The 17,502-nt window shown below is 37.0% G+C and overlaps 1 protein-coding gene across 1 annotated transcript; it reads right to left on the reverse strand.

The window, feature by feature from the left end:
- Nucleotides 1–12,200: 12,200 nt before the first annotated feature.
- LOC123722160 lies at nt 12,201–13,253 on the reverse strand. Its single transcript, XM_045683033.1, has one exon. The coding sequence runs from the start codon at nt 13,251–13,253 to the stop codon at nt 12,201–12,203; it is 1,053 nt and encodes a 350-aa protein (XP_045538989.1).
- Nucleotides 13,254–17,502: the final 4,249 nt, after the last annotated feature.

A 17,502-nucleotide genomic window follows, 5' to 3' on the forward strand; every position in this document is an offset into this window, starting at 1 on the left:
ACACTTGAAAATGCGCTGTCTACAGTATTGGAGGAGGTTAACTTCCAGTTCCAGTACAATGCTAGGAATAAAATGTTTAGATCAAATGTAGGCAAACCACAGTTAGCATCTTCACAAAATCCGTACGTAGAGAAGTTTGGTCTCAAACCATTTTTACCATCAAACAATAATGGAGGATTCAGATTCGGCAGCCCGAATCAATTTAGAATGCTCAGTCACCCCCAAGGGTTGAATTCAGTACAACAATTTAAATTTGGGAATCCACCTCAAGGTCAGACCCTAGGCGGATTTAGACCGCCTACCCAAAACTTCCGTTTCGGTATACCTAATCAAGGACCTCAGGGTTACCGGCCGAATTTCAATCAGGCACCCCAAGGTTACCGACCGAATTTCAGTCAGGCACCCCAAGGTTACCGACCGAATTTCAGTCAGGCACCGCAACATAGACCGACATTTAACCAAACATATCAAAATCAGTTCAAATTCGGCGTACAGCCGCCACCGAAACCATTTGATTCCGATGTAACTATGCGCACAGCTTTACCAGCGCCCCGGCCAAATAAAACATTCAATAATGAGATCGAAGTATATACGGAAGCTGACCCTAACTGTTATGACTATGACGCTTATAACACCTACTGTGACTACGATAACTATGACAATGACCCCACTCAGGTCAACGCGATGAATGTGACTGAATTTCACCACGATCAACCCCTAATGGACGAGTCAAATTTTCAAATGTTAGCCTCGGACACAGCCATGAAATAATAAATTTAAATTGTGCTAATTTTGCAAAATTGCCGTACATTTATTTACCCGAATTAGAAGCGAGATTCATGATAGACACTGGTAGTTCGCGTTCGTTCATCAGTCCACATAAAGCCGAAGAATTCTACGAACAAAATAAAATCGCAATGCCATTCGAAGTTATCAGTACTCATGGTAAAAGTCTTCACGACGAGGCCATACACATACCCCTGCCACCGACATTTCAAAGTGCGGATGCTCACACATTTTACGTGTATAGCGTGGACAAGGACTATGACGGCCTAATTGGTTCAGACTTACTAGCGCAACTCGATGCAAATATAGATATGAAACATCAAGTTCTTAGAACACGCGACACGGAAATTCCATTTATATATAACCCACTAATTAACATTAGACTCGAACCGCGATCTGAAACACGCGTGCAATTGCCCGTAGATTTATACAGTGGCACTGGCATAATAGATTATAGAGAGTTTTCAGACGGAATCCGAATGCCAGCTGCTCTTGTCAACTGTGTCAATGGACAGACGTACACGGTTATTCAGAATATCTTGGAGACACCGGTTACTCTTAAAATAAATAATATTACACAAGTAACTCCGTATGAACCTGTACAGTGTGACGTTAATTTGACTAATGACTTAGACAAGGACGTTATTACCGAAAATGACTTGGACAAAGACGAACACCTAATCGCGAACTTAGAAAGGATACGTCTCGATCACATGAATGACGAAGAGAGGCGCGCCATTAGTGAATTGTGTTTCGAATATAGGGATATCTTTTACTGTGACAAATTGCCCTTGACTTTTACCAATAAGGTCAAACACAAAATTCGCACTACCAATGACGACCCCATTTACGTACGACCATATCGTCAACCCCCTCCTGTAAACGACGAAATAAATAGACAAGTTGAAAAATTACTCGCAGACAACATCATTCAGGAATCCGTATCACCATGGAATGCTCCCGTGCATCTCGTACCGAAAAAGATCGACGCCTCGGGCGAGAAGAAATTCAGGATGGTCGTCGATTATAGAAGGCTGAACGAGATAACTACTGACGACAAGTATCCGTTGCCAAACATAACCGACTTGTTTGACAAATTGGGTAAATCTAATTATTTTACGACATTAGATTTGGCAAGCGGGTACCATCAGATAGAGATCGATGAAAAGGACCGCCAGAAAACTGCGTTCAGTTCCCAGGCTGGACACTTCGAGTTCTTAAGAATGCCGTTCGGACTTAAGACAGCTCCGGCCACGTTCCAGCGGGCAATGGACAGTATTCTGCGCGGACTTCAAGGAATTCATTGCCTTGTTTATTTGGACGACATAATTGTGTTTTCTACAAGCCTCCAAGAACACGTGGGAAAACTACGAAAAATATTCGATAGGTTACGCGAAACGAATCTCAAGGTTCAAATTGACAAGTCGGAGTTCCTCCGTAAAGAGGTTCTATATCTAGGACATACAATTACAAAGGATGGGTTGAAGCCGAATACTGATAAAATTGACGCTATCCTTAAGTATCCACTCCCTAAAACTCAAACAGAAATCAAGAGTTTCCTGGGGCTGATTGGATATTACAGGAAATTTGTGAAAGATTTCGCAAAATTAACAAGACCAATGACAGTTTGCCTTAAAAAGAACAGCAAGGTAACAATCACAGAGGAGTTTGTAGAGGCGTTTGAAAAATGTAAGCAGCTGCTCACAAATGCGCCCTTACTACAGTTTCCCGATTTCGAAAAACCGTTTATTCTAACCACCGATGCTTCAGATTACGCTATCGGCGCCGTCCTATCGCAGGGAGCTGTCGGTAGCGATCGACCAATAGCATTTGCATCTAGGACGCTGAACGACGCTGAAACGCGTTACAGCGTTATAGAAAAGGAAGCACTGGCTATAGTATGGGCAGTGAAATATTTCCGCCCGTATCTTTACGGGAAGAAATTCACGATATACACGGACCATCGGCCACTGGCGTGGTTGAATTCATTCGAAGAATCTAACAGCAAAATAACTCGCTGGCGCCTCCGATTGGCGGAATATGACTATGAAGTCATTTATAAAAACGGCCGTCAAAACACTAATGCTGATGCCTTATCTAGGGTTAAAATCAATGCGTTAGGCAACGGTGAAGAAAACTCATCTGTCGCTGTGAATGTCGACGAAACGGAAATGCAAAAACGTCGTGACACTAAGAAAGCACCTAAACCTGACAAAAAGAGAGGGCGGAGGAAGACACCAATTAGTCCTGTAGCTCTTTCGTCCGATTCGGAAAAAGCTATAACGATTTCTTCTGCAAGCTCTATCTTAGAAAATAGAGCTCGTTCCCCGTTTTCGATCGCGACACCATCTAGCGATACTCTTAGTGCTCCGGAAACGGAAAGCATACTTTCCGAAACTGTACACTCCGCACGTGACGTTGACTCTATAGGCATACCGATACTAAAAGAGGCTATCGACACGAAACCTAATCAGATTTTAGTATACACATGGCTTAAAAATGACATTTCAGTCAAGGACATTTCAAACAAGAAACAAAAAATCTTAGAAATTCACTTACCCAAAGGAAGACCTGACCTAATAACAGATTTTCTCAAACGATACATCCGGAACAAAATAAAATATTTCATTTACTTCGAAGACGTACAACATAGAGTAGAATTCACAGCCGTAGTCATCAAACTGTTTAAAAAGGGATCTGTTAACATCCTCGAATGTACGGAAAGAGTAGTGTACATTGAAAACGAAGATGAACAAAGACAAATTATCCAAAAGTATCATATGGGTAAAAATTGTCATCGCGGCATTAAAGAGACGGTAACACACCTTAAGCGAACATATTTCTGGCATAACATGGACATAACAGTAGCCGCGGTTATTAATGCGTGCGAAGCATGTCAAAAAATGAAATATGATCGTAAACCTTTAAAACCCGCGATGCAACTAACACAAACTCAAAATAAACCATTCGAAGAAATATTCATAGACCTTTTTAAAATTGAAGGCAGATGTTTCTTAACTATCATAGATGCATTTAGTAAACTAGGACAGGCGATTGAGATTTCGAATCAGTCAGCACCTGAGGTTGTTAGGGCCCTTATCAAATATTTCTCATATTACGGGACTCCTCGCAAAATCAGTTCAGATTCCGGATCGGAATTCAACAATCGCCTAATACAGGAACTATTGGACTTTTATAAAATCCAACTACATTTAGGAACACCGAATAATCCTAACTCCATGGGATTAGTCGAACGATTTCACTCCACATTGATCGAAATATACCGATTAGCGAAGTACGAACAAAAATTAACAGACGCAGCATCCGTTATGACCTATGCCGTAATGGCTTATAACCACTCCATACACTCAGTAACAGGGTTCACGCCTTTTGAGGTAGTATTTGGCCATACCGAATCCAAAAGCACCTTTGAAACAAACATCGATAAAGAATATATGCAAGTTTTAATGCGTGATCATCTTAAACGAACGAAATTTATATATAAACATCTTACAGATAAAATGATACAAACTAAAGAAAAAGCAATAGCGAAAAGGGGAGGTGAAACAGATTTCAAAATCGACATAGATGACGTAGTTTTCTTTAAGGGGACTAATGTTAGACGTAGTAAGGATAAGCCTAGGTTTGACAAGGCGATAGTTACAGGGGAAGTGGAAAGAAACGTGGTAACGCTTAACAAGAACAATCGCGACATACGAGCTCCATTAAAGGATGTTAAACGTCCTCCACAGGCGCATCCTGATCGTCCTGCTCGTGCTGAAGGCGGCGAGTCCACTGCAGGGCCTTCAAATGCAGTCACTTAAGAACGTGCCGGGAATATTTCCCGTCAAGGAAGGAAAGGCGGTAATAAGCAGAGAAAAATGGACACTCATAAGAATATTGGACCTTAATAACATTCAAGACGATTTAACATTAAACATCAACAAACTAAAAGAACTAAACACGCTTATAGAAGCAAATTTCAATCAGACTTACATAAATGTAGTATTTAGAAACTTTAGGATACAAGTAGAGTATATTAAGAATGTAACGTTAAATAAATATAAGCAGTTAGTTCCTAGTTTTAGAGTTAAGAGGGGTCTTATTAACCCATTAGGCAGTATCATTAAAACGATTACTGGCAATTTAGATCACGAAGATGCTAGGCGCTACGATCGGATTATTGGAGAAATTAAAACTAAACAAAACGCTCTTAACTACAAAATAACGTTGGTCACTGATTTTATTGAAAATCTTAACAACTGGTCTGTATCTGTTTATAATAATATAAACCAGTTAAATGATAACTTTAATATCGTCCAAAATAACTTGGAAAATATTAAAGAACAAGAAAGAACAGCTTTTAACACTAACATAATTGTTCATACGTATTCACTCATTTTACACAATTTTCAGAGCCTCTATAGCAGATTGGGTGAAATAGAAACAGCCATTGCCTTTAGCAAACTTAAGACACTACATCAATCAATTGTCGATTCTGAGAAATTGCTAATTGTACTAAAGGATATTGAAAAATCGGCAAGATTTGCATTTTCAGTAAGTTTAGATAATCTTGTTAAAATAGAACAAACTATAACTATAAAAGCATATTGTAAAGAAAATCAGTTAACATTTTTATTAGAAATTCCACTTATAGAGAAAGAGACCTATACATACTATAAATTGTACCCCACTCCTATTTCCCGTGATCACGATACTTACGTCATCCTTCCCAAATATCCTTACATGATAGTGAAAGGACTCAACTCCGAACCACTCGCTGAGCCCTGTATAGCTACAACACCCTCCAACTTCATATGCTATGTTGACTCTACTAGCCAAATTTTGGAAGACCGTTGCATCACGGACATCATGAAGTACGCAACCAATCTCAGTTCCTGTGAATTTATACCTGTGGTCATCGACAACATCCTGTTGCATCATATTCAGCCGAACCGTTGGATCATATTTGTGAAACAGAATACCCTACTGCAACAACAATGCAACAACGATATTTTCCAACGCTATGTACAAGGGTCACATGTTATAACTATAGAAGATCAAGCGTGTGAAGTGAAGATTGACAAATTTACCTTAAAAGTACATCCCCAAATGACAGAGCTCATGCAATATCTCAAGCTACCGGTTATAAGTCTGCCCCACATCAGTAACGTGAAGACTCGACAGCGAAAACCAATAATGATGGAAGATATGAACTTGAAAAACATGCAGTTATTAGTAAAATCAGTAAAAAGTATCAGTGAAAGTGAATTGGAAATTGGTAAAATTAGAGTCTATAGTGTCAGTGTCTGGACGATCATATTGTATTTAATTATAGCAGTTTTCATTGTGGTCATTTGGTATATTAGACTTAAGAAATTAGATTACACTTGTAACTTTCGAAATTCTCAGAATACTGATGATTCTGATAATTTCGAATCTCAGGGGGGAGAAGTCATGCGACGCAACTCCCGGACCACCCAACAAATGCCTACGCGCACAATACTTATTCCAGGAGAGATAAGACATTTATAAACATCCGATGTGCCTTGCAGGCATAATCTGGGTGGTCCCTAGCATAGTGCATGGTAGAGATAAGTTAGTATTAAGTTAGTCTTAAGCGAGCAGTCGAATAAATGACATCTCAAACTTTAGTTGTCTTTTTAAAAAAGCTCCATCTGTTCGTTAACATTTGAGTAACTAGTGAACAATAACATGTTATTTTTTTAAATACACTTGTAGTAATGTATGAAGCATTTTCGTATATATGTTTGTAGAACGCAATATATTTGGATTTGAGATTTCTACCTGAACAGAATGATTGATAGCGTGCCCTTGCTGAATATAAACTAAAATACTATCGTTAAGTTCATATACTTTTGAGTTTTGTTAAAAAAAATATTGTTTAACATCGTATCTGATCATGATATATAAATTCTTATTTTAAAAAATAAAATTCCATCTAGGAATTCTATCATTTATGTAGAAATACATTATTTTATGTTAATTATATACATCTATCTCATAGAAAACATATATAGCATATAATATATATTTATAACAGCTTATATATAATGTTTTCGAACCGATGTTGTCAATTTTAACTTCTTGATATGTAGTATTCTTCTTGATATATTATTAAATACTATTATAATATTAATAAATATATTATTATATACTTCTTGATATATTAGTAAATAACTTTCCAAAGAATACGAAATAAATTATTTAAGTATAATTCAGAAATAAGACTCTTTGATGGCATTACATATAATTCATTGGCTTCAGATCTAATGGAATTTGTACCTCTCGGGAAACAACTCAAATATTATGTAATATTTTTCGAACAGAATATCGTATTTGAGTCTGTTATTCTTTACTGTATCATTGTGTACATTCTCTTCTTAATTTTGTATTAAGTCAAAGATATAAGCTTTATGATTTCCCAAAAAGTAACTTTTGTTTTCAAATGTAATTTTAAATTTGCCTATAATATCTAAAAGAAAATCCATTTGGTCGTTATCAAAAACACGGCGCAGCCAAATCGCCGTTGTAATGCTCTGTAAAAAGGATTGACTGTACTAAAGCGAAGCTTCACTCAATGAAGACAAATGTTTCTCTTGCCTTTGGTGAATTCGACCAGATTGCTCTTTGGGGAGAAGGGGGGGGGGGGAGAACTTGGTTGTCATGGCAACAGGGGACGATCGCAAGAACAAAAACTAATTTAACAATAAATTCACAACAAATTTGACATTTTTATTGCTTTGGTTAGATAAGATTTAAATTTATTGGAAGCTACCAGCCAGAGTGAACATAATCGAATGTGAATAAAACGTGTTTTAAAAATCTGAATTTCGTTATCAAATTGTTTATTTTATAAAATGTGCTCTTTATTCAAAAACAGATTTGTTTTTTTGTCCACATAAAGAGAAGGCAAACAAAGCATTAAAAATGTATTTCAAATCAGTTTATGTCCCGCTTTGTTTCCATTAGTTAAAAAGTTTATTGATAAAAAACATATGCTTTTGTTGAATAAAAACATAAGCTCATTCGTTTAATGTGAAACAAAATTATTGCGCATAATATCTCGTGCAATAAATTAATTGAAACTTCTTAATTTATTAATATAACAATAATTTTCGACAGTTATTTTTACATACTGTAAACATTTTTATTTAACAAAAATACAGTAGAATTTTGTATTCTACGATTTCTTAAGTGAATGCTTTGGTGAGGGAATCATAAAATTTATTTAAGATACTAAAATAGTTTTATTACGACAATCAAAGAGAAATCATACTAAAAAGCGACGCAAAGCGAAAACAAAGGAAGGGCGACGCTGAATCTTGGCTGAGGAGTGCTGAATAAAAATCACTGTAAACGTTACTCCAGAACACATAAAAGGGCCGCATCAAAATTCACTTTCCCAGCAGTGGGAAGGGGAGAGGGCAATAAAGGCAGCGACACACCCGCATAAGCACTGTGAATAAATAGTATGCGCTCCGATTACAACTCGGCCGTACTTCACATGACATAAATCACCTCCACACCATAATATTTTGAATGTCTCCTAAATTTATTTGTTTATGTTCACTATTAACTTGATCTTCAATGTATTCCTTATTTTTTAATTATTCTTTCTCGATGAGGTACTAAAAGAGAGTAGGCATATATGTTATCATATAAGTAAAAATAAACCCCCTGAGTAATAAATAAATTTAAATACATAGAGCGTGTTTTTGTACTATAATCCGTTGTAAACTATTGCCCACCGGTGGGACAGTCTAGCTCGTATGAACTTAATATAAATGTCCAGTAAATTTACTAGCATTATTAACGCCACGAACAGGAACTTTACCTATGTTTTATTCATGACCAAAACTCGTGTTTGTCCAAACTTTGACGCTTGATATCCGTACAAGTTGAGTTGAAAATTTGCCAGAAACTTTATTTTTATCGCTTTAGTTTGTATATTGCATGAACCGAAAATACTGTTTTTGTTTAGGATTGCGATTGGCTCATAATAATGATACATTATACGAAGAAACCGCTACTTCGGGTCTTGAAGGATCAAGATGCCACTATCTCAAAGAACGGCAACGCATCTGCACTAGAGGATAGATCATAACATTTATAAATTGAACTTATTCTTTCTCATAATGAGACGTCATAATGGCCACACTTTGGTCAGTGTACCACTTTATTCCTTACTGTTTATTCCCACTACTTTGTTCCATTCATCAAGAAACTGAAATCAGATTCTTCACTTGATTTGTCATTTGTGATAGGACAAATTTGGCTTGGACTGGGTCTCCAAATTTAACGAGCCCCTGAGTCTGTACTTCGCTACATTAATTAATATAACTGACCCAAAGTTATTTAAACAAAACTCATATATTCCTGTATAAAGTTAACTAAAATCAGGTATAAAATGTACAGAGTACATACAAATACCACAGAACGTGGCTTGTAGAACCGCGGCCGCCGAACTGATTTACGTCCAGTGAAATAGACTTTTATTACCTCTCTGAAAAGTATTGCAGCGAGCGGCCGACATCGAAATTTTACTAATCCACCAACACTATCTGATATTTACTGTATTTCAATATGTAAAACGAACGAACGAAGCAAATACAATATTAATATTTGTGGGAATATTTTAACTGAATTATCGACGTGAAAAAGACTTTTTAAGATTTTAGGCTAAACTAAATCTATTGCCAAAATAATCCTACATTATTAATGACCTAGAACTTTGTACTAGATATTTTCCGTGATGTAATTAATGTCTGTTACCATTTACATCAGCTATTGTGTGTTTAATTCAGTTAAAGTTTCAGTGCCTTATAAAAAGTTTGCATCAAAATTCAGAGTCCATGCGAGTTGTGGCACAAAGCGAAAACTTCTCCCAACTCATTCCCCCTCCCTCCATCCCCATGACGACAGAGATAGATTAAACGTATGCGTGATCTGCAGCGACACCCAACGCCTGATGAATACTAAGCCACGACCGGAAAACAAAAATCCAAACAATACCCAAGCTATTGACGATTTTTGGCTACGGTTTCGGGTGCACGCTTCATTTTTCATCGAGTCTAGTTTCAAATAAAGGTTTATAGCTATAAATTCTTCCTGCGGAAATCAATGTATTTGTTACATTATCATGGATTTTGTAAAGCAAGTTTTGCCCTAGCGAGTAAAGCAAGAATGTATTTTTTACAAGGTAGCAAACAAACAAGAGGTCATCTGAGGTCGCCAAAATAGCGAATCGAACATTATACATCTGAAATCGCAGATGCTTTTCCTACCTTCAGTCGACGAAGAAGAGAACGCACAAAAAGAGGTTATTTCTCTTTCCTATGTCAAATCCACTTCCCATTCCCATCATAAGAAAATGGTGAAAGGGAACGTGAACTGAAGTTATTCCTCCGCGAGACAATGCATAATATACAGGTGTTATATATTTTGTTGTCTTTAAACGTTATGAAATTATATTTAATTAAAAATATTTAACCAAACACAGTTAATAACATTTAGTTAATTCTAGTTAATACTTCTCCATCTTAGATTCCATTCAAATAATTTTGATCGTGACAGCTCGTTACATGTAGAGTAGCAGGTTTAACAAATTGTACTAGTAGCTACATCAGTATACACATTACTCTAGTTCTCATCGAGTAGCTCAAAGCGCTTTGACTTCCTGTATATAGATCAGCCAATTTCTTAATAGAAATACTTGGCCAATGAAGCGATAGTCCGAAGTCGGAATCTACTTTGAATTATCGATGAATATTCCTAAACAACGCTCCTGAAATCTGAAAAGTAACAACTTTTTCATTTCATAATTAAAAATAACGTGACATAAATCATAAGTTTCTAATATTGGAACATTTGAACAATATAAGTTATATGCAGGTTATTGCACTAACCGTGGGTTTATTAGACCAAAACATATTGGTCAGTGATACCGATTCCTTCAAAGATTACGATATGTTTTATATAGAGATTTTGGTCTCGGAAACCAACTAAGAGAGAACTATATTAAGTATGTGGTAAGCAATAACAATCACTTGTTATTTAATAAAACAAATTTAAATGGAAATAATACCGAAGTATGCGCACTTTATTTAATTGGAGCTTCAGAATTTGAATTTCTCCGGTCGGGGAAGTTTGCGGTGCGGCTGGCTGGCGTCCAGACCAGACCATCTGAGCTGCGCCCGTGTGCAATATACCCACCGTTTGTTCCCTCTCACCCCGCAAATTATTCCAAATTAAAATATATATTTATTTAACTGAATACAAAAGAAAAGTGTATTTTTTTTTAATTAGAAGGGAAGGGAAAATTAATTTGTTTCAAAGGAAATATACCTTGTGTTATTAAATAAAATCTCAGCGGTAAAAATGTAAGCGGAGTGTTAACGTGGTCATTAAGATAGTCTGGATGTTAAAAATATAGTGATATTTTTATTCAAGAATTGCAACCTCATATTGGAACGTGGCAACATTTAATTTTAAATTCAAAAGTGTTGCTATGAATTGGAGGTTGTAAAATAAAAGGGTTGGCGGGTGCGGGGCGTGTGGGAAGTGCGGGGCGTGCAGGGCGTGCGGGGGCGGCAGAGTGCGAACTTAACATTCAGCGCGCCTCCTCCGAGGGTTTAGGTGAAAGCCATCAAAGGCTTTCCATTGCGGCGACGCTAGTTTATTTTTAAAAACACGTACCAAGTTTTTCATAAAAATATATAATATTTAATCTAAAATTATAATTAATGTTCCTTGAATCAAATTTACATGTTAAAAAAAAATTGCATACACATTTAAAAACTGTGTTCCTAATTTTTAAACACGAATAATTACAAGAGCGATTTATGACGTATTTTTTTTAACGAAAGTTTTAACTATTCTAATCAGAATACTCATTTCGTAACATTAGTTACTCTAATTTATTCATTAGTGGAAGCAATAAAATATCCGCAGACACGAGCGTATATTAAGGTTAACGCGTATTCGTCCACTCCACAGCAAGTAACGGCACTCCGCCTCGCGATAGCCGCGGTGTTTTGGACCAGTAGTGGACAAATACACGTTAACCTTTAGTCTAGCAACCGTATAGTAACGCTGGCTTGATTTACACGGGCCACGGACTTTTATTACACAACTGAAAGTTTTATGGCGGACCCTGGTATCGAAAAATATATCACTTCAAATGTTGTTTACACTCCTACGAAACGTGTGTCCGGAATTTGGACGACTCAACAACCAACAGCGGAACGAACGAATACTACAGAACTCAAACGACCTCAAGAACGCAAAGAAAACCAACCAAACATATACCAAAGTATCAGCAATACGCGGGAAGTATATTACTAGCAAGACAAATTTTTAACAACCGCGATTTAACAGACATACAGCGCCATCTACTGTGCTGTAGCGGAAACGGCGCCAACATTCCGCCCACCAAGAACCTTGTTCTTTCCGCCCACCATGAGGTATTCGTGAGCGTCTTCGTGTAATTTAATATCTCTAGGTAACAAAATAATTTTGTTGATAGGCCTTGTTAAGATAGATGATTTACATTTCAATTTAACCACCCTAACAGCCTTGTCAGGTCCGGGAATCAGTTCCAGTATACGCGCCAACAACCATTTGGCTGGAGGTAAGTCGTTTTCTTTTATAATCACCAATTGACCGACATCTGGAGAAATTGAAGATTTTTGCCACTTTTGTCTTCTCTGTAGTCCTTGCAGATACTCTGTTGACCAGCGTTTCCAAAAGTGTTGCGTCATTTTTTGTACTAAGGTCCATCTATCTAATGCGCTTAATCTTGTATTCTCATGGTCTGGTTCAGGAATTATCATAGTTGCCTCACCAATGAGGAAATGAGCTGGCGTTAGTGGAAACAAATCATCTGGATTATCATTTAGTTGACAGATAGGTCTAGAATTTAAGCACGCTTCGACCTGTGATAGCAGAGTTGTCATCTCTTCAAATGTCAACGTTGAGTTTCCAACGACCTTAACAAGATGAGTTTTGGCACTTTTGACCGCAGCCTCCCAAAGGCCACCAAAATTGGGGGCTCTCGGCGGAATAAAGTGCCAGATAGTGCCTTCATTCGCTAATAACTCAACTATATCTTTCATACCACTTGAACAACGAATGTTAGCGTTATCCTTTAACTCCTTTGCGGCCCCTACGAAGTTTAATCCATTGTCACTCCAAACATCTGAACAATGTCCTCTTCTGGATATGAATCTCTTGAAAGCTGCAATAAAGCCTTTACTGGTAAGATCACTTACAACTTCAAGATGTACTGCTTTTGTTTTCATACAAATGAAAAGACAAATGTATCCCTTAAATGCTTTATGGCCTCTACCCTTAGATGTACGCAACTGTATTGGACCAGCGAAGTCGACGCCTGAAGTCTTGAACGGTCTGCCAGGTGTGATACGAACAGAAGGAAGTTCACCCATTTTTGGCTGTAGAACCATTCCTTTATGTCTCACACATACTATGCATTCTCTTACACACTTCTTCACTAACGGTTTTAATCCTATAATCCAATATTGGTTTTGCAAGAAATTCGTCATTAATCTATTTCCACCATGAAGCAATTTAATGTGAGCATCTCTGACAACCAGTGTAGTAAGGTGGTTGTGTTTGGGTAATAGTATAGGATGTTTTATTTCTGAACCTATAGTAGCGCCTTGTAATCGTCCGCCGACTCTAAGTATCTGATTTTCGTCTAAATAAGGAGATAATGTCTTTAGTTTACTTCTTTTCTTCACCATACCGCTCTCTTTTAAGTCCCTTATTTCTTCCATAAAATCTTGTCTTTGACATAGTTTTATACACATTTGCATTGTTTCGTTTAATTCTTTAGTACTAAGGTAATCTGTGTATTGTTTTTCAGGTTTCAAAAGAAGGAATCGCCGACAATAGGTAAGTACTCTCTTCATTCTATTCAAAGTTGAAAATCGTTCATAAATGGGTTTTTCTTCTAGTTCGCACAGAAATGTTTTAACCCTTGGTTTTCTTTCTTCTAAAGTTGTAGTGTATGAGGCATTTGTTTGTTTATATTTATCTGTTTCTTTTAGCCAGGTTGGGCCTTGCCACCACAGTGATGAAGCAACAAGATCATCAGCTTGTATACCCCTCGAAGCTAGGTCTGCAGGATTGTCCCTTGAAGAAACAAACCGCCAAGCAGAATTGTCCAATAAGGTTTGTATTTCCGTGACTCGATTGGCCACAAAAGTTTGCCATTTAATAGGTTGTCCTTCTATCCAAGCTAATGTAACCGTAGAATCAGTGTATGCAAAAACCTGCCCCATTGGAATTTTCAAATGGATTGCGGCTTGATAAAGCATTTTAGCCAAAAGAAGAGCCCCACATAACTCCAAACGAGCAACAGAAATTTGTTTAAGAGGTGCAACTTTAGTTTTACTTTCCAAAAGCGTTATTTTAGGATTTCCATCATCATCTAACGCCTTGACGTAGACAACAGCTGCATAGGCGGCTGTGGAAGCATCAGCAAATCCATGAAGTTCGACGTTAGTTCTGATTTGGTAAGTATTAATCCAACGATCTATTTTAATACCTTGTAGCTTAATCAAATCATTTCTATAAATGCTCCATTCAGTAATTACATTAATAGGTAAAGGATCATCCCATTCAATTGACATCAGCCATAACCTTTGTAAAAATATCTTTGCAGTTACTATTACCGGAGCAAGCCACCCAAATGGATCGAACAAGCGTGCAATATCTGATAGTATTTTTCGTTTAGTTACTCGATCTTCAATGGGTGGTAAATTAACAGAAAATGTAAATACATCTAAATTTCTATCCCACACTAATCCTAATATTTTTATAATTTCATCAAACTTAATTTCATATGTTTCCTTCAAGTCCGGTTTGTTTTCACTAATTTTTGCCAATAACTCGTTTGAATTACTGCACCATTTTCTTAATTCGAACCCTCCAGTTTTTAGTAATGCATTCATTTCATTGTAAATCTCCATACCTTCCTCAACACTATAACAACCCGTAAGTAAGTCATCCATGTAAAAAGATGTTTTTGTGATTTCAGCAGCTAACGGAAATTCATTAATTCCATCTTCGGCCGTCTGTAAAAGCGTGCGTACTGCAAGATAAGGAGCAGCGGCCGTTCCAAATGTAACAGTAAGTAGTTTATATGATTTTAACTCTTCATCTGGACTATCTCGCCAGATTATTCTTTGATAATCCGTATGTTCTTCGGTAACGCGAATTTGTCTGTACATCTTAATTAAATCGCTGGCTAAAACGATTGCGTACTGTCTCCATTGCAATATCAATGTACGCAAATCTTTTTGCAATGTAGGACCAATAAGTAAGGTATCATTCAACGAACATCCCTTTGATCCCTTTGCCGAAGCGTCGAAGACTATTCTAGTTTTAGTTGTGTCCTTATCATTTCGAATAACGGCATGATGAGGTAAGTAAATTGATTGTTTTGTATCAGTATTGGCTAGCTCCATATGACCCAAGTGTAAATATTCATGAATGACCTTAGTGTATTCTTGTTTCAAATTGTCATCACGTCTAAACCTCCTTTCCAGCTGTAAAAATCGAAATATTGCCATTTCCTTTGTCTCCCCGCACATTTCGACAGGATTCTCACAACCTGCTTTAAAAGGAAGATAAACCTTGTATTTGTTATCTCTTGTTTTCACTGTTGTATTTTTGTAAATGTTCTCACATTGTATTTCTTCCTTAGTGTGCTTTCGCTCTGAAACATTAGTATCACTTTCTATTTCCCAAAATCTTCGTAGTAGTTTATTATCACAATCACATACATGCATATTTATAACTATTTTAGGTAGTGTTTCAGATAATTTTCCTGACAAAATCCAACCGAGCCTTGTCTTTTGAGCAATAGCCCCTGTTGAGTTTCTCAGTAACCCGTCATCAATTATTTTGGCATAAGCCTCGGCCCCCAGTAAAATATCAATGTTGTTCGGCACATTGAATTCGGGATCAGCTAGAGCGATTGACTCGAGTTCAGGCCAGTTGCTCACTGTACTTTTATGGGTTGGTAAATAATTTGTTATTTTCTTTAAAACGTAGGCCCTTACGAATAAAGTGAATTGTGGTTCAATCCGAGAGCGTAATTCCAAATCAACTACGTACTTGGTACGCAATTTGCTCCCGTTACTAAGTCCGGAAACCTCACCGTTGACCTTTACTCTTTTAAGACCTGCTGACTGAACGAGGTCCTCAGTTACGAATGAGGCTTGAGACCCCTGGTCAAGTAGAGCACGGTAAATGTGTGTGTAACCATTCTTCCAAGAAACATCCACCAGTGCTGTCGCTAGCAGAACCTGACCAGATTGACTTACAAAATGGGTAGCAATGTCTTTGTTTTCAAGGTTGTCTATATTCTCATTAGGTGCTTGTTCTTCCGTTCTAGATTCACCCTTACCCGGATGTAGTAAAGAGTGATGTTTCCTTTTACATATATTACAACTTGTGCTTCTCAAGCACATTTTGGCACAATGATTAGGAATTAAGCAATTGAAACATAAGTTATTGGACTTTACAAACTCAATTCTTTGTTCTAGGCCTTGTCTCACAAAATCTTTACATTGAAAAATGTAATGATCGCCACTACAAAAGGTACATTTGAGCGAAGATACAGACGCTGTCGCGAGAAAAGATTTGGACTTATGTGACTTTGTTTGGTCTTCTATCATTTCCAATGATTTAAATCGAACTTCAAGAAATTGTGACAACTGATGAAAAGTCGGCATTTTGTCATTTTCTGAGGAAATATGCTGCTCCCACAACCGGTGACTGGTAGGATCTAGTTTTGTAACTGTAATGTATACTATTATGTCGTCCCAAGTGTCTGTTTGTATACCAATGTTTTTTAAAGAACTAAGACACTCAGACGTAGTATCCAGCAACTGTTTCAGAAAGTGACCAGATTCGTGGGTAAGTGGTTTTAGTCCAAATAATCTTTTAAATACGTAATTCGCAATGTATCTTTTGTTATTAAACCTTTTAAACAGTGTATCCCATGCTTGAGTGTAATTTTCGTTTGTAACATTAATGCTCCGCAATAATTGCGCAGCCTCTCCGCTTACTAGGGACTTCAGGTAATGCAATTTCTGCACGTCGTCTAAACTTGTATTTTTGTGAATTACTGAAGTAAACAAATCCCTGAATGACGGCCAATCCGTGTAATTCCCCGAGAATGTCGGAATTTGAATCGTAGGCAGCCTAATATCTGTATTAGCACTAGTTCGACTCGGAGTAAGTGTATCACTTGCTGTAGTTTCTTTAACCAACTCATGTAATTTTTCTTTTAAAGATGATTTATAGTTGGTATAAAGTTCCTCTAATTGTTCACTTTTGTCTTGACTAAAATAATCTAATGTACTTCTCTGACCACGAAGAATCAAACCCAATAATTCTTCATGACCCTTAATAAATGAACAATATATTTTTTCTAATGTTTCAAGTCGCGTTTCTATGTAACTTGGTGTCACTCGAGACTTAGGTGATTTTAGGTAATTACTTTGGGCTTTCTGGATTTGTTCAATCCTGTCTTCTTGCAAATTGATTAACCTTTTAGCTTGCTCCATGACAAGCACTCAAATTAGACCCAACAAACAAAATTATAAAACTAATGGGCTGTTGTTTACTTGCTGAACCAGCTTAAAGTGAGTATAATTCACT

Source organism: Papilio machaon, chromosome 20, assembly GCF_912999745.1.
Source record: "Papilio machaon chromosome 20, ilPapMach1.1, whole genome shotgun sequence".
NCBI classification, from domain to species: domain Eukaryota; kingdom Metazoa; phylum Arthropoda; class Insecta; order Lepidoptera; family Papilionidae; genus Papilio; species Papilio machaon.